Source organism: Vulpes vulpes, chromosome 2 (genome assembly GCF_048418805.1).
Source record: "Vulpes vulpes isolate BD-2025 chromosome 2, VulVul3, whole genome shotgun sequence".
Classification (NCBI taxonomy): Eukaryota; Metazoa; Chordata; class Mammalia; order Carnivora; family Canidae; genus Vulpes; species Vulpes vulpes.
In genome coordinates, this window is record NC_132781.1 from 157,242,590 (window position 1) to 157,270,498 (window position 27,909).

At 49.5% G+C, this 27,909-nt stretch overlaps 1 protein-coding gene across 4 annotated transcripts in view; it reads right to left on the reverse strand.

The window, feature by feature from the left end:
- The window catches only part of ALPL (alkaline phosphatase, biomineralization associated), a 54,570-nt gene that overhangs the window by 16,205 nt on the left and 10,456 nt on the right, over positions 1–27,909 (reverse strand). Inside the window, exons 2-3 of one of the 4 annotated variants that reach the window (XM_072750878.1) lie at positions 20,428–20,471; positions 1,779–1,943 (exon numbers count right to left, since the gene is read on the reverse strand). In XM_072750878.1, coding sequence (XP_072606979.1) covers positions 1,779–1,839 — 61 coding nt within the window. In that variant the 5' untranslated portion in view covers positions 1,840–1,943; positions 20,428–20,471. Of the gene's footprint in view, positions 1–1,778; positions 1,944–11,148; positions 11,300–13,295; positions 13,534–20,427; positions 20,472–27,909 lie in introns of those variants that run through there. The other 3 variants (XM_072750879.1, XM_026012115.2, XM_026012117.2) reach the window with 3 other exon arrangements.

Sequence of the window (27,909 nt, forward strand, 5' to 3'; positions counted from 1 at the left end):
ACAGGCAAAACTCATGTCTGTTTGCAGGAGTAAGCCTGTGTTGCTTCCTTTGGCCTGGGGGGCAGGGTTGGTTGGGGAGTGCATAGGAAAGCCCTAGTGTCCCATGCCTGGAGATGGGTGGTGACTACCTTGGCATAAAATATGTAAAAACTCACGAAGCTACACATTTTGATTTGGTGCACTTTACTCTAAGTTATACCTAATCTTTTTTTTTTAAGATTTTATTTATTTATTAATGAGAGACGGGGCGGGGTGGGGGCAGAGACACAGGCAGAGGGAGAAGCAGGCTCCATGCAGGGAGCCTGATGTGGGACTTGATCCCGGGACTCCAGGATCACACCCTGGGCCGAAGGCAGGCACCAAACCGCTGAGCCACCCAGGGATCCCCCCTAATTTTTTAAAAAAGAGGAGAGAATGTAACACCACTACACACCCATCAGAATGGCTAAAAAGGAACAAATACAAAGGACTGAAGCGCTGAATATTTGAAGATTTTTCATGTTGTTGCTTGTTCATCTTTTCACTTTTCATCCATCTGTTTACCTTTCACTTAGTAGGCTGTGAGTGTTGAGAAGGTAGGGCCCTGGTCCCACAGAGCGACTGCAGGTCCCCAAGGAGGCACACTGAAAGGCATCATAGGATCACAGGGGGGCGATGGCCTGAGACTCTAGCGGCCCAGGTCCTATCTCCCCAGCCCTGACTTGCAGTGTCACCTGAGGTGGGCCAGTCCTTTCCCTGCATCCTAATTTCCCCATCTGTTGGCAATATTCTTCCGAAGAGCACCCCACTCCCTGCCCAACACTGACTATACTGTGTGATTCCTACAACACAGCCCTAAGGAGGACGACTTAATATCTCCACCAGACAGGTGGATCAACTAACACTCTGGGAGGTCAATCGGGGGCTTCTGACCACATAATGGATTGAGCCAAGAAGGGCTCCCCTCTCCCACTGGGGCAGACACTGAGCAGCCCTTGGGGTGTCAGACCAGATACAGGTCTAGGCTGATACGTGCATGTGTTGTTAATTGGAGCTATAGAAGGGATGAGGCAAGAAAGCCAATCTTGAGAAATGTGAACACAATTCCAAATCTGAGCCAGGTTGGAGTGGGGGTCTGAATTTACAGCGTAAGAACCCTAAACTGAAGAATTAACATAAAAACTTGTCTAGAATTAAAGAATCAACACAACACTGCACCATAGAAACACTTCCATGTGAATCTCCAATAAGAAACAAAAAACAGGATGCCTGGGTGGCTCAGTTGATTGAGCACCTGCCTTTGGCTCAGGTAGTGATCCCAGGACCCTGGGATCCTCCATCTGGACCCCTGCTCTGCAGGGAGCCTGCCTATCCCTGCTTATCCATCTCTGCCCCCTTCTCTCTCTCTGTTACTCATGAAGAAATAAATAAAATCTTTAAAAAAAGACAAAAAAGAAACACAAAACTCCTGTTGAATTCACCAACAAAAATTACGAGCCGTAGGAAAACGTTATCACCACGAAGGAGAGTTAAGTAGACAAAACCAACAGGAGACTTAGCATCCCAAGACTTGAAATATTTTATATGCCAATCAAAGAATAGGATAATTATAAAGAGAAAAGGAGTGGTCTGTCCACATCCTACTGCATGCAGCAGCTGGGATCTCCTGCTCTGGGAACATTTGTTTCCAGCTGTTAAATAATTTGGATAGTTCTATGACCCTGAATATAGAAATTGCCCTCCTCCTATCCCCCCGGCATCAGGTTGCCCCACCCTTCTACCTGGGTCCTCCATCCTACCTGGCACTAAGGAGTTGGTAAGGCAGGTGCCAATGACCAGCACTAGGAAGGGAGAAATCATGATGCCCTCCAAGACCTGCTTTCTCTCTCCGGCCCAGAGGTATGACCAACGTGGATGGGAGGGGATGGGCTGGCAGTAGTCAGATGTTAATGGATGTTCCGATCCTAGAAATTAAAAGGGGGGAAAAAAAGACACGTGGGCCACAACTCCAGAATTCATTTGTCTATCCCCTTATACATTTACTAATTTGTTCATTATTTGCTGAGCATTTATCACTGGCCTGGCACGGGGCTGGATGCAAACCCAGGCGTTCCATCCCTTAGGAAGCTTACTCACACAAACAGTCGTGGAAGTTGAATGAGTCCCATGTGCCAGGTGGTCCCATCCCCATTTCCCAGGTGAACTCCCACTTTCAGCCCATCTGGAGCCCAGAACCCACTAGAGCTTGGTCCTCCTGTGCAGTGCTTCCCCAACTTCGGCATGCACCAGAACCTCTCAGAAGACTTGGAAAAATAGTACAGTGTCCACTGGCCCCCACCCAGGCTCGAGCGCATTTCTAACAAGCTCTCACATGAGGCTGCTCCTGTTCCTGAGTCTGACTTGTCTACAGCCTTTTATTTTTATTTTTTTTAATTTTTTTTTTGTATTTATTTATGATAGTCACACACAGAGAGAGAGAGAGGCAGAGACACAGGCAGAGGGAGAAGCAGGCTCCATGCACCGGGAGCCCGACGTGGGATTCGATCCCGGGTCTCCAGGATCGCGCCCTGGGCCAAAGGCAGGCGCTAAACCGCTGCGCCACCCAGGGATCCCTGTCTACAGCCTTTTAATCACCTGTGTCCCAAGCACATCAGAGCCACAACAGGCCCACCCTTTCTTACAGGGACAACCATATTGCCACATTCCCCTGGGAGCTTGGTATTTATGGTGAGATATAAAAGCTAGAGGAGTGATGCACAGGAAGGTCGGCTGCTAAGGGTGCCCAGTTCTGGGTGGTGACATTCCAGAGGCCTTGATTGATCGCTTTTTCACTGTCTTTGCATTTCCCAAATTTCCTTCTGTGTTGAGATGTTACCGTTATAATTTTAAACAAATGTTAAACAGACACACACACACACACACAAACTAGAAGGAAGTACAACAAAACGTTAACTGTGGTTTTCTCTGGGTGGTAAAACTGCATGATTATTTCCTCCTCTTCTTATTTTTTTTGAAATTTTCCAAATTGCCTAAAACGAGTGTGTGTTAGAATAAGAAAACGGCATAAGAAAGTTTTTAAATTGTGGTCATCCTGTCAGGATCACAAGGGATAACCCCAATTGCAGCTGAGAAATGTACTAACCCCATTGTGCATAAATATTGGTGGAAGAGGAGAAATTTCAAATTGCAAGAGTTTCACAGGAAAATATATTTCCACCAGAACCCAGATAAAAATGATTATGCCATTAGTTGCAGGAAATGGCAGTGATGCCCCAACATTCTACTGTTGACTGTCCTGTCAGATAAGAAACCACCTGCCACTAAAAATGGGGAATCTTGATTCAACCTTAAACGTGCACACTGGGGCACATGGGTGGCTCAGTTGGGTGGTTAAGTGTCTGACTCTTGGTTTTGGCTTCAGGTCATGATCTCAGGGTGGTGAGATCAAGCCCCCAGTCGGGCTCCATTCTCAGCCTCCATGCTCAGTGGAGAGTCTCCTTGAGATTCGCTCTCCCTCTCCCTCTGCTCTTCCCCTGTTCTCATGGGCACATGCACTCTCTCGAGGACGTGCATGCACACCCTCTCTCCCTCTCTCAAATAAATAAATCTTTTAAGAAAAAATAAGTGCACACTGCATTTCAGTGCCCAGAGGGCAAGGCACCTCACCCAGAAAGCACCCAGCATTCACATAAAGCACCATCCAGTTTTTACCCTTATTCTTCTCTGCCCCTTTCTACACCCAACTGGATCCTTGATGTGTGTGTGTGTGTGTGTGTGTGTGTGTGTGTGTGTGTGATGGGGCATGAACAAAGAACTGAACAAAAATACTACATCTGACATCTACCAGCACTTAACTCTGAGAGGTATGATTTCTTTTCTTTTCTTTAAAGATTTTTATTTATTTATTCATGAGAGATACAGAGAAAGGCAGAGATATAGGCAGAGGGAGAAGCAGGCTCCCCATGGGGAGCCTGATGTGGGACTCGATCCCAATACCCTGGGATCATGACCTGAGCCAAAGTCAGATGCCTATCACTGAGCTACCCAGGTGCCCTGAGAGGTATTATTCCTGATTTCTTTTTACTCTCCTTTTTTCAAATGTTTCTAGAGGAAACCCTAACATCAGAAAGAATGCTATTAAGTTGATATACAATATTAATACATTATAATATTATTCCAAATAACTTTAAAACTGAAGTCACCACTTTTAAGAAGCCTCCGAGATGGCCACTTATTCCAGTTTGCTATCTCTGGACTTCATACCACCTCCATCATTGTGTGTATTTTTCTGTTTCGAAAGTCATTCCTTTCTGGTCCGTTTCCCCCACTACACCAGGAATTTCTAAGAGTGGGACTTTGGCTTGTTTGTCTAGGCTCCAGTGTTTGGCACAGTAAATACTGACTCCAGTTAAAAGCCAGTGCTCTAAGGAGGGAGGCAGGGGGACAGGAAGACTTAGCCCCCAAATCCTTCCTTTGTTGTGTGCAGAAAAGTGCAAGTGTTGGCAAGCGCATGGGGTCTGGCTAGGGTATCCATTCACTGCCAGGGGGTGTAGATTGGTACGACCACTTCGGAAAACTGGCAGCATTGACCAAAGCTGGAGTGTACATATGCCCTCTGACCACTGTCTCCCACAGAAATGTACACACACATGTTCACCAAAAGAGGAGCAGGAGAATGTTCGCGTCAGCCCTGTTCGCCACAGCCTCAGCACTGCTCCACCTGCAGCAGGACGGATAAACACGCCGTGCGGGTTCACAGAATGGAAGTCTACACAACAGTGAGGACGAATGATCGACAACTCCGCCCAACACGGGTGAGTCTTGCAAAGGTAGGGTCGAATGAAGGAAGCCCACCCAAGAGTACCTAGAGAGTGATTCCCACGATACAAAGTATAAAGACAGGGATCCCTGGGTGGCGCAGCAGTTTGGCGCCTGCCTTTGGCCCAGGGCGCGATCTTGGAGACCCGGGATCGAATCCCACGTCGGGCTCCCGGTGCATGGAGCCTGCTTCTCCCTCTGCCTATGTCTCTGCCTCTCTCTCTCTGTGTGACTATCATAAAAAAAATAAATAAATAAAAATAATAAAAATAATAAAAAAAAGTATAAAGACAGAGCTAGGTGTTAGGAGACCAAGATAAAGGTTACACTTGGGGGTGTGAAGAATGAAGGGGGGTGCAGAGGACTTGTGATTGATCTGCAGGCTGGTTACATGGGTGGATTCCATCTGAAAATCCAACAAGCTGTTTTTGTAGGACACGGACACTTTTCTGTATAAATGTGGGCGTGTTCTACTTCAAGAAGATATAAACACTACTCTGAGAGCTCAGGTAAACAATCTATAAACACAGACAAAATGCAAATGACCTGTGTACTGCACTTCACTGTTTATGAAGACTTCCACCACGATTTCTCACTAATAACCTTGACAGTGGCGGTGGGGGGGAGTGGGGGGCTGTGATCTCCTTTGCAGGTGAGAAAAGCAAGATTCATGATAGTACACCCATGAACTGAGAGACAGAACTTCATGCTCTTTGCATCTTGGGCCCAATACAAACAAGGAAATAAGGAAAAATCAAAGTAAAGTGTGACCCAAGGAGATCCAAAGGGCTCATCCATCCTGCATGATTATACTTGTTTCTCTTCTCTGTTAGCCTGATGCTCTGGGAGAGAGACTAAACACCATTTTCCCCATTGTTGAATCCCCAACCCATGCATGAGGAAACAGCTCTGTAAATGCTAACTTAACGAAGAAAAGCCTCAAGATTCAAGATTCAGGCTGGAATGCTCTGAATTTTGACCCCAGGGCTGTGGCCTTGAGACCTCCTATCCTAGAGAGAGACAGGTGCCTTCTCCAACTGCCTCTGCCTAAAAAGGAGAGGGGGTTGGAATCTAGGAAACCCTTCACAAGCCAGAGTCTGCTCTGCTGGCTCCTCCTCTTGGCCCTCACCCCCACCCAGAGGCTCCAAGCCTCTTGCAGCCCTGGTGCTGGGCTCCGTGGGGGCCAGTCTGGGGCTGCAGGGGCCCCGGCTGCCCACCACCCTCTGCCAACACTCTACTAGCTCAGAATGGAGCTTCCGAGTGTGTGCCAGCCCCACCCCCCCCCCAGCCCCCCCACCTCCCAGCTGGACCGTCTCTGCCAGGCTCCCAGCTACGTGCTCTGATTATTCATGACAAGTATGCAGAAGCCCCGGCTGGGCTCTGGCACCTGGAGAAGGAGCAGCTACTTGGCAGGTCAGGAGACGGAGCAGAGGGGCTGAGCTTCTGCCCTGAGGACTGACTCAGCGTCCTGGGGCAGAGGGCATGGGAGTCCCCTGGAGTCAGGCAAAAAGCCAGTCCTGGTGGCTTGGTCTCAAAAGGTCCAGGGCAATTGACAGATAAAAATCACTACCATTTCTTGGGCACTCATGTGGTAGCGAACACTGTGCTAACTACTGACATCTGTGATCTCGCTTAATGCTCACAGCAGGTGTCATTAGCCTGTTTTACGGTGTTGGTCCTGGAGACTGAGCAAAGGATCTCAGCTAATGCGTGGCCAAGTGGGATTCAATCCTAGGGTGACTCAACCTCTGTGGGCCTTGGTTTCCCCACCATGGAGAGGGAGAGAGACCAGAAGCTGCCCTTTCTCTGTCCCACAAGGGCAAACTGTAGCCAAATGTAGCATTTGGCTACAGGACATCTGACGGGGAGTCGGGGGAGTTGGGCCCGAGTGAGCTCTCCTACCTGAGTGGCCTGGCCAGGCGGCAGGTGAAGAAGCAGAGCAGGCCCAAGGCCAGCAGCAGGAGGAGGAAACTGAGGAGCGCCGTGAAGACGGTGCCCAGGGTGGGGGACAGAAGAGCCATCTTAGGGCAGAGAGGGCCCCACGGAGCACCGGAGCACCGTGTACACACCCAGACACACTAGCCTTGGATGCTCGCCCCAAAGCTCCAGGTCAGCAGCTGTGACCTGGCTTTGTTCCTTGGGGTTAATCTTTTGGGGATTAGCTCAGGGGGATGAAACGGGAGGTGTGGGGGGGACAGCCCATGAAGCTCCCCTTCCCCCAGCTAGGCCTTCCCCACCTGATGATGCCTGTTCATTCAACTTTGTTCATTCACTGCTCATTCCCAAACATTTAGCGAGCACCAGTTGTGTACCTGGCTCTGTGCTAGGTACTAAGGACTCACTGGGGAACAGGATAGACACGATCGCTGTCCTCTTGGAGATTCCTGACCAGCCAGGGTTTTTGTTTTTTTTTTAAGCACCTACTATGCAACAGATATTGGGCTAGTCACACTGTGGGATAAAAGCGCAGAAGGAAGGGCATCCCCCAGTTGGCCAAGGCTGTGATCGGTCATTCCCCTGAAGCAGCAACAGTGGCTATTCCACCCCATTAACAAGCCCAGGGAGGAGACCGCCCTGAATCAGCCAGTGGGGCGAACCTGTGTCCAGAAAAAGAGGGACTGTTCTTACTAAGCACTGACTGTGCACCTGGCCCGTGAGATAGGCATTAGCAACCCCACTTAGAGACGAAGGAAACAGGTGCTCTGAGGTGTACACTGTTAGAGTTGGGATTTGAACCCAGGCCCGCCAGCCTCCACAGCTTGTCACCCCAGCCCCTGCACTGCCTAAGAACTGGGAGAGCACCGGCCCCGCAGGACAGCAAGCTTTGGTAAAATCACTACCAGGCGCTGGTTCAAAGCCACCTATTGCTGGAGAGTCCACACACGCAGGCTGCAGGTAGCTGAGCTGCTGCCTGCCCCGAGGATCCCCTCTGCTTCTGAAGCCTCCCTCCCCATATCCATCTCTCTTGGGTCCCAACAACATCTCATCAAGTCAGGATGGTGTTATAATTCCCATCTTAGGGGATCCCTGGGTGGCGCAGCGGTTTGGCGCCTGCCTTTGGCCCAGGGCGCAATCCTGGAGACCCGGGATCGAATCCCACATCAGGCTCCCGGTGCATGGAGCCTGCTTCTCCCTCTGCCTGTGTCTCTGCCTCTCTCTCTCTCTCTGTATGACTATCATAAATAATAATAATAAAAAAAATAATTCCCATCTTACAGATTCAGAAACTGAGGCTCAGAGAAGTGAAACCACTAGACATACCCAGAGCCCGGATGCAACACTGTGTGCCTATAAGACCAGGCCTTTCCCAATTATGCCTCCTGCCACCTGGGACCCCTCAGACCCCACAGAACAAAGCACTCAAGTCAGGGGAAGAGGCTTTTACCCTCCCATGCCAAGAGAGCTCCTCTTTCTGGTCCCAGAAAGGCCACTAGGCTCACCATAAAAATAGGAGATCCAGTGGTATTACTCCACGAAAGTCTTTTCTTTCTCAATAGGCCCTTTACTCAAATTGCGTCAGACCCTCACAACATACCAGTGATACAGGCGGGGTTGGTTTATTGGCCCCGTTGACAGACTGGGAAAGTAAGGCTCATCAGTAAAGTCATTTGGTCCAAGCTGTCACAAAGCCAGCATGTTTGAGCCAGTCCTCAGCCCCATCTCCCTCAGCTATGTGACGTTGGGTCCCTGTACTGTCCCTGTCCCTGTACTGCTGAGCCTGCTGCCTTGTCCCCCTAACACCCATCGCCCACTCAGGAGAGCACCTGTGGTGTGTACCAGACACTGAGTGTGACATATCTGACTTTAGTCCTCATTAACAACCCTGAGAGCTGGATCATTTGTCCCCCTTCCCAGGTGAGGGAAGGAAGGCCTGGGCATTAGAGGCAGGGGGGCAGACACAGTGATGGAGGTGATCCAGGCTCACACAGATGGAAGATCCTGAGCCACACCCTGCATAGGACTCTTCAAGGATCCTACCTGGAGGTCACCCCTGCTCCAACCTCTCTCCCCCACCACGCAGCCAGAGACCCTTCCTGCCCCAGCCAGTTCTGCAGGGCTGGGACAGCTCTAAGGCTCCCCAACCCGCCAGCCTCCCAAATCAAGAGGAGACCCAAAGAGTGTCACCTTGTGCTCCCTAGCCCTACCTGGGTGGACCAGAGGGCTAGAAGTCACAGCCCAGGAAAGTCTGGGATGGGGAGGGTCCTTTGAGCAGATTTCCCCAAACCAGGCCATAAGAATGACTTGGGACAAATGTGGAAAAAAAGTCCAATTCCCAAGTGGTTTCCTGGGGAGGAGGGACAGGCTGGGCAAAGTGTGAGAGTGATGGAAGTGTTCTTTACAATGACTGGGAGGTTGTGTATCTGTAAAACCCCAGCCAGGGGCTCAGCCCCCCACCCCCACCCCACCCCACCCCACATGTATTGCTAGGTGCTGAGGACCTGATGAGCTTTGGGTGAAGGAAGCATAAAGATGCAAAGGGTGTGGCTTATTCAAATTTAAAAGATTAAAGAGACACACCAACCCCCAAATCCCCATTCTCCCCACAGGATCATTTGTGAGCAGATTAATATGGGAAACATTGCTTTGCAGATTGTCCCATTGCCCAGATGGGAAGACTGAGGCCCAAAGAGAAAAGACTTAGCCCGGTTGCCCAGCTCCTCTTTCCCATGGACGCATGCAGGGAACAATCAGAACAGGCGGAAGCCAGCGCCCTCTGGGCGGTCAAGCTGGGCCTTCCTGGCTCTTTGAAGGGGCTGTGGCCACAGGAAGTGCCTGGCGAGTGTCCCCTGAGCTCCCGGCGGGCTGGGGACTGGGGTGGGGGTTGGGGGCCCTGCCAGAGCCCCAAGGCGGGCTGCCGCAGCTGCCCAGAGAGAAACATTTCAGCTGCAGGGTCAGAGAGAGGGGACATGGGATCCCTCTCTCGGCCAAGTCCAGCGGCTCTGGCAAGCCTTGCTGGCCAGGACTTTGTTCATTCACTGACGTGGGTTATTTACGGCTGCCACGAAGCAGCCTCTGGGTGTAGGGCTCAGGAAGGAATGTGTGGTGGTCAGAGTGGGCTGCAGGTCAGACCCAAGGATGGACTTCCCCAGAGGGCAGTGGGCCAGATGCTGGGGACAAGGCAAGACGCAGACCTCCAGCTGCTGACAGCACTCCATCTGGGCAGAAAGCAGATGTGCGAGTGCCCGGGGAGGCACGGCGTCAGCCCTGCTGGCTGCCAAGCCATTGCATCTCTAGGGCTCAGCTGAGACACCAGCTGTCCCCTGAGTGCTTCCAGCCTCAACGTCCCTGTACACAGTGTTCCTGGTCTAGAATGTTCCTGGTCTCTGCTGTCCACTCCACCCACCCATCTGCTCCACGGAGTCTTCCCATCATCCTTCCACCTTGACAGCTCTGCAGAGCTGCCCACACCCCCCGCCTCGGCCCACGCGGTAGTTATGGCTCCTCCTCAAGCTCCCAGAACGTGGGCACCTCTACTAGAGTCTTAGAGAGCCACTGGTGGTCACCTCCTCAGCACAGCGTGAGCCCTGCTGATGGTGGCAGCTCCGTGGTGGCCAGGGACTGTCGGTAGGTGGGTGAGTGGGTGCTGGGGTCAAGGGGTGAGTGGCTGAAGACGCAGCCCAGCAGCAGTTAGAGCGAGCTGTGGAGCCAGGCCACCTGGTTCGAATCCTGCCTCTGCCCCTCCAGCTGGGTGGCCAAGGGCCACCGACCCGACCCCCACCCCATGTCTCAGGCTTCTCATCTGCGAAGTGCGAGACTAATAGAAACCACAGGCTTGTCCTAAGGATTGTAGGAGTTAATAGACGGACAGGCTTAAAACAGATCCTAGGGCATGGAACGTGGGGGTAGGAGTGGGGGAGGGAGGGCCCATACACACACGGGATGGGCAAGAAGAGGGGTACATGGGGGTCTGGGGCAGAAACGGACAGTCTGTTCTCTGCTCACTTGGCCAGGCAGCTATTTACCCTTGGGGCTTCTCCACAGACCTGCTTGTCTGGAAGGCCCCACAGAGGCCAGCAGCACACCTCCAGGTGGCGGGAGGAGGGGGGTGGTCAACGAAGGGGAAGGGGTCAAGGTTCCTCGCTTCCACTTGGGCAGAAACCACCCACCACGCAGCCTGACATGTTCTTTTCCCCTTGAAGGGGAGAGAGAGGACATCCAGGATCAGCCAGGAAGGTTCTGTGGATGGAGTGGGAGGAAGGCCAGGCTGGAAGAATGGTGGGGTTGAGATGAACAGGAGGACAGAGGGGCGGCCCACACCGGCCGCAAAGGGCTCTGCTCGCTGAGCTCAGCCTTGGCCGAGGGCGCGCCCTGCGTGTCCCTGCGTGTCCCTGCGTGTCCCTGCGTACTTACACGCCAGCCCATCTCACAGGCGTGGACGCTGCACCCAGGCGGTCTGCCGCTGGCCCAAGGCCGCTCAGCGGGGCTGCAGTCAGAAGCCCCAAAGGCCTGAGTTCTGGAGCCCAAGCTGTTCTGGGGCTTCTGGATGCCACAAGCTGGCTCTGTGGGCTGAGGACTGAACCAGTCAAGGTCCAACTGGTGGGAGGAGACCTAGCAGGGGTGGCAGCGGGGTGGAAGTTGGGGTGGGGGGGTGGGGGTGATGGTAGGGCCCAGAAACCCATGCCTGGGGCCCGAGATGGCCGAGTGGCAGGGCAGAGGAGGGCCAGGGATGGCTGCTGTATGGGCACACAGGCTTCCACCATCCCACGGAGAGGACATGGGGGTGGGGGAGGGCATGTGCTGTGTGTCTGTGCGGCGTGTGTCACCCTGTCCTTGGGTGCTTCACTCAGCACGCCTGCGGCAGGAGCCCCTCTGCCACCAGCAGACAGGACCGTCCCATCCTTGCTCTATCGACAGCGCGGAAAGGAAGGCACAGGGAGGGCACACGCCTCCCCGGGGTCACACAGCGCACAGGTCTCCACAGTCAACCAGCCCCGATTTGAGGGCTGTTACCGGAAGCACAGGGCAATCTCCGAGGCCTAGCGTGGGTGCCAACGTCTCAGAGTTCCAGACATTAATGATTTGTGTCAACTGAAGAGAACAATTCAGAGACCGTCCTAAAGGAGGCTCGTTTCACACTTTGTCATTGTATTCTGAGTAACAGCAAACCCTTCACAGCCCTTCCCGCGTGCCAGCCATTGTCCTCACTTTGGCTGCACCTCCGTTAACTCATTTGATCCCTACAACAACCTACCACGTAGGCACTACTATTACCCTCGTTCACAGATGGGGGTGGACAGAACAGAGGCACAGAGAGGTTAAGTCCCTAGCCCAAGGTCACACAGCCGGGAAGGGATGGAGCCAGATTTCAACATTCCTTGTGGAAGTTTCTGTCTCCCTGGGCCAAGTGTAAACTCCTAAGCGGCAGGCAAGCCTGGAAAGGAGCCGCGTCTGCCCAGCTGCAGCTTGGGCATTACGTGTTTGCGGATGAATGGACCACGTGCAGCCTCTGCTGGACTCAGGCTCCCTACACACTCATCCCATGTCACCCCAGGCCCCTGAGGGAGGGCTTCCCCTTGTCCCCACTTACAGAGGGAGGTGAGATGAGGTGACTTACCCGAGGCCACACAGCGTGAGTGACCCTAGACACATGCCACCCCTGCTCCTGTGGGTCCTCATGTGGGTCCCCGGGCCACCCCGGCTCTCCCACTCCCCGCCCCCGAGGCCCACTCACCCTGGCAGCCTCGGCCTGGGTGGGGGTGGGGGGGTGGGAAGGGGCCATTCCATGGGCCCCACGTGGGCCCTGAGAGAGGCCGCGACGGCTCTGGATGGGGGAAGTAGGCAGTGAACTTGTAACCCTCTGGGCAGCGGCCAACACAAGCAGCATCCCTGGGTGGCATGTGCAAGGGGCTCGCAAACACAGTGCTCACGTCAGAGCCGGGAGCACACGGATGTTCCCAGAGACAGCGCTCTGCAGCTGGCCCTGGAGAACTGCCTTCCTCACATTCCCAGAGAACCTTCCAGCAAGAGGTGGCGGCTCCTGCCCCTATTGCACTAGCCGGTGACCCCAGGAGGTGCCAGGGCAGGGGTACTGTCCAGCCCTGCAGGAAATCCGAGCCCAGGGACACGAGGGTCCCACCCAGGGTGCACAGCTCAGCAGAGTCCCCATCGCTTACTGGTTCCACGACCTCGGGCGCATCACTCCACCTTTCGGGGCCTTGGTATCCTCGCGGGTCCAAGGCCGACCATCCCAGAGCGTGCCTGGGTCATGGTATGATCATAAGCTTGAGAATACAATAAGCCAGGAGATCAATGCCCAGGACCTGGCACAATAAACACTGAATAAATGTTAGTTGGTAGTAACGGGCACAATGAGCATGCCAGGCCCCATTTCAAGTGCTTCGCATGCCCTGACTCGCCTGACCCACACAGCAGCACTCCCGGATGTGCCATCACTGCTCCCGCTGTACAGAGAAGTTCGGTAACTTGGCTGAGGTCACACAGCTGTAAACAGGACACGATGGGGATGGAAGGGGAGAAACTCTTAACGGAGCACCTACTATGTGCTGGAGCTTTGGGTTCCACCTTCTGAGGATCCTGTGAATTAGCAGCTCAGGGTCAGAAGACAAAACCGAGTCTCAGGAAGTGGGAGGGAGCAGCAGGGTCACACAGCCATCGCGTGGGAGAGCTGGGATCTAGGCCAGGCTTGGCTGGCTCTACATCCAGTGTACTTGCTACCCCCACCCCAGGCATCTGCCAGGACAACTTCCATCACTGAGGGCAAGAGCCGAGGCCTGAGCCACCCCAGGTACCGGAAGCCCCATGTCAGTGTGCCGCGTGATCTCATTCTGTGTGTGTGTGTGTGTGTGTGTGTGTGTACACTGGAGTCTGGGCAGCGGGTGCTGCAGGATGTCCACTGTATGTGTGTGCCTGGCCACTGTCCCCACCACCGCACCACCGGTCCTGAAGTCAGGCTGTTCCCTCCACCCCCTGGCCAACTCCCCTTGGCCTGCCTCCATAAGAGGAGGGACCTCGGTTGGTCACATTGGCTCCCTCCCTTGCAGGTCAGCCTTTCTGAGTGTATAACTCCTCAGAGAGACTGAGGTGGGCAAGGGCAGCCCAGGGGTACAAGTCAGAGTGCTGGCCAAATATTCAAGAGCTGTTTCTTCATCTGTGAAGCAGGGATGATAAATGCCATCCTGCCTCCAATATCAGCTTCTTGGGAGGGAAGGAACTTTGCAAACTGTAAAGTGCTACACTGATGTCCCTATGGCTTTCCACAGCTCCCCTTCTGATGACCAGAGAGAAGATCTGCTGTAATCTCTGGCCACCCAGAATCCATTGCCCCCTTCCTGACAATACTGAAGTTTCCCTGGACAGCAACCCTCCCCCTTTCAGCCGAGTGATCTGGATGGGATTGATCCCCACCCCCAGCCGCTCTAGATGGGTCCTGATTGGCTTAAACTGGAAGACTCTCTCCACCTGGATGGAGTGTTGTAACCCTGAGGCAGTGGGAGGGATTGATCCCCACCCCCAGCCGCTCTAGATGGGTCCTGATTGGCTTAAACTGGAAGACTCTCTCCACCTGGATGGAGTGTTGTAACCCTGAGGCAGTGGGAGGGATTGATCCCCACCCCCAGCCGCTCTAGATGGGTCCTGATTGGCTTAAACTGGAAGACTCTCTCCACCTGGATGGAGTGTTGTAACCCTGAGGCAGTGGGAGGAGCACCGTGTAGAGCCTGAAGATGGAGCAACTTGTTAGAAGGTGAATAGAGTCTGCAGTTGGGTAACAGTGCTTCGGTTCCTGGATGCAGCCATGCCTGAAGCTCGCCTCTGAACATCCAGATTACACAAGTCAATTAATTCCCCTTATTGTTTGCCTTGAATTTCCTGTTACTTGGAACACAGTTCAGTGAGTTTTTCTGAGCCTCTCATAATGTAAGCAATCACATCGTGTCATGCTCAGCCAGCTGTTCCTACCAAAGGAAAAATCTTGCAAACAAGCTAGAGATAGGTCAATAAATTTCAAGTGCATGGTTAAATAAGAGTCCAGCTGAATACAAGTTAAGGTTTTCTTTTTGGAATCTATAAACCCTTAAAAGCATAGGAGGTCCTTGGACAGGACCTAACAACCCTACCGCGAGCAGGATTGAGACCCTCCCCTCCCAACAGCTATTGTCATGGAGTTTAACTCTTCGACACGCTGCAGGTGTCTCCTGTGTGCCTGGCCCTCTGCTCAGGGCTACAGGTGTAAGCTCTGCCTTGCAGGCCCTTCAGTCTAATGAAGATTGCTCATAGTACACATTTTTACTGGGTTTTTATGCAAAAGCCCCAAGAGGTCAGAGTACAGGGGGGAATACAGCCACACCCATTTCCTAGAGATGCAGAGAGGTAAAGCGACCTGCCCAAGACCTGCCCAAGACCCTTCGGATAATGAGGGGCAGGGCCAGGCCGTGCTCTGGGATCTGCCTGCCTCCAAACCCAGTGCTTTTTCTCCTAGCCCTTGGGGTACAGGGTTGGCACTGGGGCTGTCATTTCTCTGAGGTGGTCTGTTCTGCTTAGAAGTCAGAGTGGTTTAAGGAGCCGAAGAGGGGTGCCTGGCTGGCTCACTCGGTAGAGAGTGTGACCCTTGATCTCAGGGTCATGAGTTTGAGCGTCATGTTGGGCGTAGAGATTACTTAAAAAATAAATAAATGAAATAAAAAAAATCTAAAGAAGAAAGCCAAGTATCATGGCCTCCTGTTTGCCTGAGGCTCTTGGCTCTGTGAGAAGCCCTAGTGCTCAGGCCCATCCAGCTTGACTCTCCACAGGCTGCGGCTGGAGAGGGACCAGGCGCCACCCTGAAATCTAGGCCCCAAATGCTTTCACAGGCAGCCCTGGGCACCCCAAATGAGCTATTCCAACCTCTACCCTGCATCTCCAAGATCCAGCTGATACTGACTGAACACCCCCTACCCATGAGGGCCTTTGCTGTTTGTTACTCAACCACCATTCAGTTGACCACTGTTTATTGGGCACCTACTATAGCTGGAGGCTATTCTCTCTGAACAGAACAACCCAAATCCCTGCTACTGGGCTAAGCAGACAACAGAGAAGGAAGAAAGTCAACAGGGTGCCAGGTGGTGCTAAGCCTATGACAGAGAAAAGGTGGGCAGGGAGGAGAAACTGGAGATGGTGTTTGCAGTTTTAAACAGAGAAGTCAGAGAAAGGCTCACAAAGAAATCGTCTCACTGTGGCCTTGCAATAATCCCATCCCTCGCAGCTGAGCATGTGATTCCCAAACTGCAGATAAGGAAACTTCAGGAAGCTTCAGGATTAAATCTGATGTCCGCCTACATATGCTAATCTAACCTGGAGCTGCTGGTCTCCTCTGTGCCCTCTCCCCTAACTCCACCAAATGGCACTAGCAGCCCTTTTGCATATGATGCAAGCAAGGCTCTGAGAGGTGAAGCCACATGCCCAGGCCCGCAGGAGCACAGAGAGGCCAGGGTTCAGCCCCAGTGCCACCCTCCGCAGCTGCCTCTGGGCAAGGCTTACATCTGCTTCCGCACATTTTGCCTTCCATCTTCAGCTCTGGGCTTGTTGGGACTCAAGCCTCCTCTTTGCTGATTCCCTGTCCTCCAAGAGTTCTCCTCCCTCTCCCAGAACCTTTCTACCCTTTCTACCCTAGGTCTATGAGCCCCTGATTAACTTCTGGCCCATCGCTAAACCCACATTTGCGTGAAACCTACAAAAGACAGCTTGTGCGGATGGCCAAGGGGAGACAGCTCATGCGGATGGCCAAGGGGATGGTCAAGGGGATGACCAGACAGCTGGGACATGTGTAAGGGGGTGAGGAGCTCCTCATTGAGCTTTCCCATCTGGATTTGGCCGGTAATCCCCCAAGCCCCTATCCAATCTTTCTGAACGCTGGAGCACAGTAGAAAGACCTTGGCCATGGAAGAGGTGGACATGGGTTGAGTCTCTGTAGCTTCGCAAGTGACTTTACTACGTCTGGGGCTGCAGGTTCCTTATCGGTCAAACAAGGTTAGTCATCCCTGTCTTGCAAGGTTGTTGTTAAGATAAGATGCATGTGGAGTCTGTTAAGAGATAAAATTCAATAGAAAGTGTATTTAGAAAACACTTAGCAGGGCCTGGCAGACAAACATCAAGAATTTGTTGAACTGAATTGACGAAGTTTGTATAATGGTGAACGACCACCAGCAGCAGAACAAAAGCTCCATTCATTGTGCTCCTACCCTCTGAGGTAGGCATCCATAGCATCAACTCCATTTTACAGAAGAAAGGGGGGTGGGGAGCACAGAGAGGTTAAGTAACTTGCCTATGATCACACAGCAAACAGTGGTAGGGCAGGGAGTAGGAATCCAGAATGAAGTACAAACTTTCAACAGTTGCCAGGTTAGTAAATTGAGGCATTGAAATACAGTGATTACGTATCTGACCCAGTAGGGATCATAGGCAGCTCACCCCTTCCAGAACCTTCACTCTTAACTACCCCATCAGCTTGTCAGAGCTGAAAGGGAATAAGAATAATCTACCCTGACACTCATTTTCTTTCCCAGCAGGATCCTCAAATCCAGAGAGGTAGCATGACCCTCCCAAAGTCAGCTAGCCAGTGAGTTGAAGAATGAGGACAAGCAGCCAGGGTTCCTAACTCCAGAACCCCATGCCATCACTGAGTATCACACTGCCCATGAGGGGCCATCAGAGAAGGAGTCTCGAGGGTGCACCAGAATTCTTCCAGCAGCAGTGGAGGGAAGGCAGTTTTAGCAGAGGGAATAGTTCATGCAAAATTCTGGGGGACGTGAGAGTCTTATTTGGAGAACAGTGAGCTGTGAGGTGCCTGTAAACGTTGGGGCAGGGGCAGACGATGAGGCCGGTTTTTCACATTAAATATTTCCACTTTATTCTTTTTTTTTAAAGATTTTATTTATTTATTCATGAGAATACACAGAGAGGAGAGAGAGAGGCAGAGACACAGGCAGAGGGAGAAGCAGGCTCCATGCAGGGAGCCCGATGTGGGACTCCACCCCAGGTCTCCAGGATCACACCCCAGGCTGTAGGCGGTGCTAAACCACTGAGGTGAGCCACCGGGGCTGCCCTTTTATAGTTTCGACACTTATTCTGTTCTGTGTTGCCAACATCTTTCCTTATTTCTTTTGCATTGCTTATTTAAAATCTTGGCCCAGGGGTGCCTGGGTGGCTTAGTCAGTTAAGCGTCTGCCTCCGGCTCAAGTCATGATCTTAGGGTCCTGGAATAGAGCCCCCTGTCTGGCTCTGCCCCTACCCCTGTTCCTGCTCAAAGCAGGAACATGCGCGCTCTCTCTCTTTCTCTCTCTCAAATAAATAAAATCTTTAAAAATATAAATAAAATAAAATTCTTGGTCCATCTGTTCTAATATTGCTGCTTCCAGTGGTCCTCTAATGAGTGTACTGTTTTTCTATTGAAGCCACTATGCTCCAGCTGATGGTGCACAGGCGGTGGTGCAGTGGAAGTAGGGATGCCACACACAATCTTAAAACGGTAAGGAGAAAAAATTAAAAAACAAAAAACTAACAGTAAGGGAAAACATCTGGCTCCTGGACCCCTCTCCCTCAAATTAACACCTGAGTAATAAAACAGCAAAAACAGCAAAATGTCACCAAGTCTAGGAAATTATGGAGAAAATGGAATCTCCTGGGGAGATCGAAGAGGGTTTTACATTGTGTGTAGGGGGTTGGCGGTGCAGCCAGGAGAAGGAGGAGGGCATAGTCTTTAGGGTGGTAGAAAATATTAAAATAGAAAAGAAAATCAGGTTTGAGTTCTGGTCTTGCCTCTTTGCATCAAGCCTTACCCAGTATATGCTCCCTTCTCCAGCATGCTCACTGCCCTGGAACAACCAAAGCCAGCATTCTCACTTGGACATGAGTGTCTGTTCAGGCAGATGGCACAAGTGTCTGCTGGCATGAGTGTTTGCTAGAGTAAAACCAGGGCAAGAGGCACCTGGCTGGCTCAGTCAGCAGAGCATTTGACTCTTGATCTCAAGGTTGTGAGTTCAAGCCCCCAAGTTGGGTGTAGAGATTACTTAAAAATAAAATCTTAAAAAAACACAAAACCCCCAAACCTCCCCCACAACAACCTTGGAGTGAAATCACGGCAGTGCAGCAGGCAACATGGGATTGCAGGAATCAAGAGGAAACTGACAGGCCTCCAATCGCTCTGCCACCCTTCCTTTCCAGACCTCATGGCTCATAGATTCTTATCTAACCAGACAGCCCCCTTCCCTGGCTACTGCTTCCTGGGGTGATGGAAGTGAGCCCCAGTTCTGGGAAGTTGGTTACTTGGGGAGGGGAAGTGGCAATGCTAAACTGAGGGTCTCCACTGCAGGACTGTCACCTCCTTGGACTCATTGGTGCTGATGGAGACTAGCATCAGGCTTAGATTCCCAGCCCACTAGGCAGCACCAGACAAAATCACCGAACATCCTCCCACCCCCGGCCCCCAGAAATATGAGATCACAGGTTAAAGAATGGAATTCAAGGAACACAGTGGCTTCAAAACAAACTGATTAGGAATACCACAGGAACCAGCTGCATTCGACTAAGAATTTTAAATAAGCACTAGAAACACACAAAAGAAGTAAGGAAAGATATTAGCGATATAAAATAGAACAATCAAGTGTTAAGAGGACCCAAGTGGAAATATTCTGTATGAAAAACCAGTTGAAATAACAAATGTAATAGGTAGAGTAGAAATAGGGAACAGATATTAGACAGAGGAACACTTCCAGGAAGAAGCCAGGAAGGATTAAGAAACAGAAAAGATAAAAGGGAGGGTAAAATATCAGTTAAAAGTTAAAACATCAACCCTTACTCCATTAATTTGAAATGGATCATAAATCCAGTTATAAAAGCCAGAACCACAACGCTTCTAGAAGAAAACACAAGGGGATATCTTTGTAACTTTGGGGAAGGCAAAGAGTCTTAACCCCATAAAAGAAAAAAAAAAACCTGATAAACTGGACTTCATCAATAGTTAAAATTTCTGCCCATCAAAAGATATCAGGAGAAAAAATAGACACCATTAAGAAATTGAATAGACGGGGAAGGGAGGCACCTGGGTGGCTCAGGTCATGATCAGGGTCCTGGGATCGAGTCCAGCATTGGGCTCCTGCAGGGAGCCTGCTTCTCCTGTCTGTGTCTCTGCCTCTCTCCATCTCCCATGAATAAATAAATAAAAATCATTAAAAAAAGAAAGAAAGAAACTGAATAGAAGGGGCATGCCTGGGTGCCTCATCCATTAAGCATCTGACTTCAGTTCAAGTCATGATCTCAGCGTCGTGGGATCCAGCCCTGCATTAGGTTCCGTGCTCAGGGGGAGTCTGCTTCTCCCTGAACCTGCTTTTCTCCTCTCTCTCCCTGTGTCCCTCCCCAGCTCGTAAATAAAATCTTAAAAGAAAAAATAGACAAGACACATGTTGGAAAAGAACATGCATAGTACATATAACTGACAAAGGACTGTATCCATTAAATAAAGAACTACTGAGGTTGACAATCAAATGAGTAACTCCCCCACCCCCACCACACACACACACACACACACACACACACGAAAACTGCTCAGCAAAAAGAAGTGTGAACAAAGGATACAATAGATGCATTTCAAAAACGTTATCCTAAGTGAAAGAAGCTGAACATAAAAAGAGTACATACTGTGTAATCCATCTGTGTGAAACTCCAGAAAAGACCAGTCTAATCTATAGTGAAAGAAATCAGATTAAAGATTGCATTTAGAAAAAAAAAATAAAGATTGCATTTAGGAGGCAAAATGGACTGGAGAGGGCATGAGGGAACCTGCTGGAGAGATAGAAATGTTTTTTATTTTTTTTTTATTTATTTATTTATTTTTTTTTAATTTTTATTTATTTAGGATAGTCACAGAGAGAGAGAGAGAGAGAGAGAGAGGGAGAGATACAGGCAGAGGGAGAAGCAGGCTCCATGCACCGGGAGCCTGACGTGGGATTCGATCCTGGGTCTCCAGGATCGCGCCCTGGGCCAAAGGCAGGCGCCAAACCGCTGCGCCACCCAGGGATCCCCCTAGAAATGTTTTTTAAAATCTTGGTTTGGGATCGTGCTTATAAGGTAATGTATACTTGTCAAACACACTGAATTGCACACTTAAAATCTGTGCATTTTATTATATGAAATTATACATCAACAAAAAGAGAGACGTATAAGTGCCAACATCTATATATTTCAAAAAATAATGAAGTTAACCTTGGAACTAAAGATGAAAGATCTCCCTTTGATAGGGCACCAAATATACCAAACAGGACAGAGAAGAAAAAAATGCACACTTAGGAATATTATAGTGAATATCAAAAGACAACAAGAACATTCTAAAGTCTAAAGAAAAACAGGTCCCTTACAAAGGAATACATATCAAATTCAATTGACCAAAGCACCAAAAGAAAAGAATTTGAACCAAGAATTTTATATCCAGCTAAACTGTCATTCAGATGCTAAAGACTGATGAAAGGCAATACATTGAAGGGGTCACATTTATCCAAGATGACACCCTCTAAAAAACTTTTTTGAAGTAACTACCTAATAGAAACAAATTCCACCAATGATACTAAAGATATATGAAGGCAGAGCAAATAACAGAAAATTTAATGTTTAAAAGAACAAGAACATATATTGAAAAATCACTCCGTGCTAAAAATATATAGAAAATTTTATAATGTGATGTCACAGAGGCTGAAAACAAGTCAGTGAATATGAAGGCTTAAGAGGGAGACCAAGAAATATAAGCAAATATTAATTTGGTCTTTGGAAAAACTACAGCTGACAGTCTTTTTCAAGTAATAAAACATTAAAATGAAAGAAAAAGCAAGATAAACTGAAACAAAAATGTAGGTAGGCAGAAACAAAAGTACATAGACACATTCTTTTCAGGAACTCTTATCAAACTTTTTTTTTAAAGATTTCATTTATTTATTCATGAGACACACAGAGAGAAGGCAGAGACACAGAGAGAGAAGCAGGCTCCCCACAGGGAGCCTGACGTGGGACTCTATCCCAGAACCCTGGGATCATGCCCTGAGACAAAGGCAGATGCTCAACCGCTGAGCCACCCAGGAGTCCCTTATCAAACATTTTAAAAGTTGATCACATACTAGGCCATGAAGCAAGTCTCTTTTATTTTTATTTTTATTTACTTCGAAGATTTTTTTTTAAGTAATCTCTACACCCAACATGGGACTCAAACTCACAGCCCCAAGACCAAGAGTCACATGCTCTACAACTGAACTAGCCATGCGCCCCAAGTCTCTCATTTTACTTTATCTTAAAGGAATAAAGGATTTTTTAAAAAATGTTTATTTATTTATGATAGTCAGAGAGAGAGAGAGAGAGAGGCAGAGACATAGGCAGAGGGAGAAGCAGGCTCCATGCACCGGGAGCCCGACATGGGATTCAATCCCGGGGCCTCCAGGATTGCGCCCTGGGCCAAAGGCAGGTGCTAAACCGCTGCGCCACCCAGGGATCCCGGAATAAAGGATTTTAAAGGATGCTTTATTATTTTTACTTTTTTAAAGATATATTTATTTATTTATTTGAGAGAGAGAGAGACAGCTCCCAAGGAGGGGCAGAGGGAGAGAGTGAGAAGCAGACCCCAGTAAAGTGCAGAGCCCCACCAAGGACTTGATCTCACAATTTGAGATCATGACCTGAGCTGAAATCAACAGTCATGTTTAACCAACTGAGCCACCCAGGCTCCCCCTAAAACCTCTCATTTTAAATGACAGGTTTTCACATAGCCCACATTCTCTGACAATGGTACAATTAAGTTGGAGTCATGTTCTTTTGTTTTTTCTTTTAGAAGTCATGTTTGTTTTGTCTTTAAGATTTATTTATTTGATAGAGAGCAAGTGAGTACTAGGGCACAAGCGTGGGAGAAGCAGAGGGAGAGGGAGAAGCAGTCTCTCTGCTAAGCAGGAAGCCAGTTGTGAGGCTCCATCCCAGGACCCTGGGATCATGACCTGAGCCAAAGGCAGATGCTTAAGAAACTGAGCCACCTAGGCGCCCCAGAAGTCATGTTTTAAAAGGATATACAATTCCCTATACACTCAGATATTAAAAACATCTGTAAACAACTCATGGATCAAAGAAATGTTGCAGTAGATATTTAAAATTACTCAGAACTGAGTGATAACAAAAACATTATATATCAAAAAGTATAGAACACAGCAAAGAAAGGGCAAAAATTAATGAGTTAAGGGGTGCCTGGGTGGCTCAGTGGGTTAAGTGTCCAACTCTTGGTTTCAGCTCAGGCCATACTTTCATGGGTGGTGGGACTGAGCTCCTCGTCGGGTTCCACTCAATGGGGAGTCTGCTTGAAGATTCTCTCCCTCTGCCCCAACCCCCGCTCTGCCTCTCCCAAATAAATAAATAAATGGAACTTAAAAAAAAAAAAATTAGCGAGTTAAGCATCTAACTTAGGAAGTTAGAAAAACACAGCAACTCAAATAATATAAAAGATTATAAAGAACAAGAATCAACAAAACAGAAGACACATATTCATATGTCCACAAGTATGTCCTTTAAAAAATTAATAAAAAAATACAAAATAGAGATAAGACAATTATTATGGAAAAGGGGATACAATCTTTCTTTCTTCCTTTCTAGTGGGTTCCATGCTCAGCATGGAGCCCAGTGTGAGGCTTGAACTCATGACCCTGAGATCAAGACTGAGCTCAGATCAAGCCAGATGCTTGGGTGGCTCAGTCAGTTGTGCCTGACTCTTGGTTTTGGCTTAGGTCCTGGGATCGAGCCCCGCATCAGGCTCTTTGCTCAGCTCAAAACTGTGCATCCCTCTCCCTCTGCTCCTCTCCTCCCACCCACCCACTCTGCTCTCTCTCTCATAAATAAATAAATAAATAAATAAATAAATAAATAAATAAACAAATAATTTTTAAATGCTATAAGCAAGGATATCTGGGTGGCTCAGGGATTGAGTGTCTGCCTTGGGCTCAGGGCATGATCCCAGAGGTCCAGGATTGGGTCTGCATTGGGCTCCCTGCAGGGAGCCTGCTTCTCCCTCTGCCTAGGTCTCTGTCTCTCTTATGAATGAATAAATAAAATCTTTTTAAAAATGTCATATGCAGCCTCATGCCAGTAAATTTGTGAACATGTAGATTAAATACATACATTCCTAAAAATAGGACTTAGCAAAACTGACTTGAGAAGAAATAAAGAACCTAAATTAAAAACTTGAAACACTAATTAAAATCTCTCCACAAAGAAAACAACAGGCCAAGGTGATTTAATTTTTTTTTTTTTATTTATTTATGATAGTCACAGAGAGAGAGAGAGGCAGAGACACAGGCAGAGGGAGAAGCAGGCTCCATGCACCGGGAGCCCGACGTGGGATTCGATCCCGGGTCTCCAGGATCGCGCCCTGGGCCAAAGGCAGGCGCCAAACCGCTGCGCCACCCAGGGATCCCCCAAGGTGATTTTATAAGTGAGTTCTATCGGACTTCAAAAGACAAATTATCTCAAATTTACCCAAACTTTTCCCAGAGGAAAGCAAAAGAAAAAACATTACCATCTAATTCTATGAGGACGTTATCATTGCAATACCAAGGCGAAAACAGTACAATATAAAAATGAAAATTACAAGCCCTCTTTATTCATGAAAACTGATATAATGATTCTAAGCAAGGTATTATCAAACCATAACCAAACACACACATAATGAACAAGTCAGGTTTATCCTAGGACGCAAAGATGGTTTATTAGAAAATCTATACATGTAAGTCAATTCATTAACAGATTAAAGGAGAAAAACCATCAAACAGGGCTTCCTGGGTGGCTCAGCGGTTTAGTGCTGCCTTCGGCCCAGAGCCTGATCCTGGAGACCTGGGATTGAGTCCCAGGTCGGGCTCCCTGCATGGAGCCTGTGTCTCTGCCTCTCTCTCTCTCTCTCTCTCTCTCTCTCTCTCATGAATAAATAAATAAAATCTTAAAAAAATAAAAAATCTACAAGACACTGGGGCAGTTGGTTAAGCATCTGCCATCCACTCAGGTCATGATCCCAGGGTCCTGGGACTGAGCCCTGCATCAGGCTCCCTGTCCAGTGGGGAGTTTACTTCTCCCTCTCCCTCTACTCCTCCACCTGCTCATGCTTTCTCTTTCTCTCAAATAAATAAAATCTTAAAAAAAATTTTGTTCTAGTCCTGGTAGTGGATGATGGTTTGTAAGGGCTTAAATCTACTTACTTGGGGCACCTGGGTGGCTCAATCTGTTAAGCATCTGCCTTTGGCTCAGGTCATGATCTCAGGGTCCTGGGACTGAGCCCAGCATCTGGCTCCCTGCTCCACAGGGAGTCTGCTTCTCCCTCTCCTTTTCCCCCAACCCCCTGCCCCCACCCCACTTGTGTTCGCTCCCTTTCAAATAAATAAATAAATAAATAAAATCTTTAAAAAGAGATTTATTAATTTTTTTAAGAGTGCAAGCAGGAGAGGGGCAAAGGGATTCTTTGTTGAGCATGGAGCCCAAAGCGGCTGGATCCCAGGACCCTGAGATCACGACCTGAGCTGAAATCAAGAGTCAAATGCTTAACTGGCTGAGCCACCCAGGCTTAAATTTATTTTTAATAATAAAATAGACAAAGGACCATGAGGACCGGTGATGAGAGTGCTTGATACAAGGATCACGATTAATCTATTGAAAGATCCAAGGGTCCATACAATCACTTATACGAAAATAAAACTGCTCAGCGCCAGATGTGTACTATCTCATTGCATCCTCAACAGTCTATGAGCTAGAAACCATTACTGTTCCCATTTTATAAGTAAATTGGGGTTTATCCATTTGGCCAGAGCCAATTATAGGGAACCCAGGTCTGAATGATCCTTAACCAGGTCCCTGTACTGCTCTGAGCCTCACCTTCCTCCTCAGACTAGGCAACATATGTAACTTTCTTGGCAAACACTAAGTGCTTAATAAATGTCCACCTTAACTCAGAAGGGCTGTGTGGGCATATTGGTGAAAAACTGGTTGATAGCTATGGGACCTAGATCTAGTTCTGCCACCTCCCTTTATAACCTTGGAAGGGTCATCTTCCCTCTCTGGGCCTCAGCCACCCCATCTGTGCTCGGAGAGGGCGGGCAATGGCAAGTCCCAAAGGACATTCCCACTCAAGCTTTTTAAGGGGCCATCCAGCAAACGGGAGGTCACCCAACCCCTTGTTTGTCCTGGTCACCCTGCTCATTCTTCCACAGCTGGTGGGAGGTCTACGAGCTCTGGGTCCTGCCCACTTCTCTGACATCACCTCCCAAACCCCACCCTGCACCATTCCTACCTTCTCTGCCCTGTTTTCCTCCCTCAGGGCTTTTGCACTGACTCACCCTCTGCCTGCAACACTCTTCCCCCAGGACTCCAGGACTATGCTGGGCTCACTCCTGCTTCTTCTGGTCAAAGGCCACCTCTTTCATCCTTTCCTGCCCTGCCAAGTGAAGAGGCCTCCACTCCTCCCCAATCCCCCACTATTTCACAATCCTATTTTCTTCTCAGCATTCCCACAGTCTTAAATTAACTTAATTACTTTATGGTCTGTCTCTTCCAATACCATTGAGCTCCTGGAGGACTTGACGGCGGTCGCTGCTGTATCCCAGCACCTAGAACCACACGTGCCTATAGAAGATGCTCAGTAAATATTTGTTGGGGGAGGGGGAACAGATCTAATGCCACCTCCTCCAGAAATTCTGCCCAAGGCTTGGTGAGGTGGCCTCCTCTGGGCCCATGGCTCTTGTACTTTCCTTCATCCTACACCAGCTGGGGCTCTGTAGGGGTCTGTTCACATGGGGATCTCCTCAAACACTGGATGTTCTCTGAAGGCAAAAGCTAGATCAGATTCATCTATGAATTTTAGCACCTAGCCCCGTGCCTAATGGGCAGTTGGGATAAGAAAATATTTGTTGAATGAATGAATGTTGGCCTCCACATTCATCTTTCTCCCTTCCTGGACTCTGCTTCCTCCTTTCCTTACCCTGACAGGTGCCAAGAAGTTGACACCCAGGTGAGCAAGGCCACTCCAGCAGGAAGATCCTGAGCAGGGAAAGCCCCCTACTTCTCCCACCAGGAGCCACTTCAGGCCACGAGAGAACACAGCCCAAAGCCAGCACTGCCTCCCACAGGAATCATCCGAGGCCCGACCTGGCCAAACCAATAAGACAGGGGTTCTCCCCATATTTCACCCTCAGTGACGGCTGAGGAGGTTGACGGGCCTGCCTCAGAGCCCCAGCTAGAGGCCTTGCACAGCTGAGCTCTCAGTGGCCAGGTGCCACTTGGAAACACCCAATTATTCAAACCACGTAGCTACCCAAGATGAAAGGATCCACTTGCCTCCAAAAGGGAGAAGGGGGACAGGCAGATCCACCCAAGGATTTGGTGTTGAAGGAGGAAATTTCAGTGCAAAGTTCTCATATAAGCCAGGGCTCTGACATTTTCTACCCCAGGAAGACCTTGGAAGGCTGGGATAGAAACCCAGGACGGTCAGGCCTGAGGCCAGATCCCCGGACCGAGGCTGGGGCCAATCTCCCAATGAGGTTTCTGAGTTAGCAGTGGCTTCAGCCAGGCTAATTGCCTTGGCCTCCCCCTGACCCTGGTTCCCAGAGACACCAGGACTGTCCTGCTGTGCCCCCCACCCCCATTCCTCCCTTTCCCCAGGAATCACACAGGGGATAGATAAACTTTGCACTCCTCAGCTTAGGGGGCCGGGAAGTGTCCAGTAGTCTGTTCCTGCCTTGCACCTCCTCCTCAAGTCTGGCTCCGGAAGAACCAGGAGGTTCAGGAGGAGTTTACACATCTGGCCTGCAGAGATTTATCTAGTATTAAATGATTACGGGCCCATACTCTGGAGCCAGGCTGCCCAGGTTCAAATTCTGGCTTAACCTCTAACAAGCTGCATGACCTTGAGCCCCCTTCTGCTTCTATTCTTTACCTTTAAAAACAGAGTTTTGAGGACTACTCTGTGGGGAGGTAAAGATGACCAAACAGAGAAGGGCATATAAACACTTACTTAGCAGGGCACACCACCCAGAGGGATTCAGTGAAAGACCACTCTTATTTTCATTATTAAATAAATTGAGATTGTTTGGAGCCAGGCCTGGAATTCTGGGACCAGACATC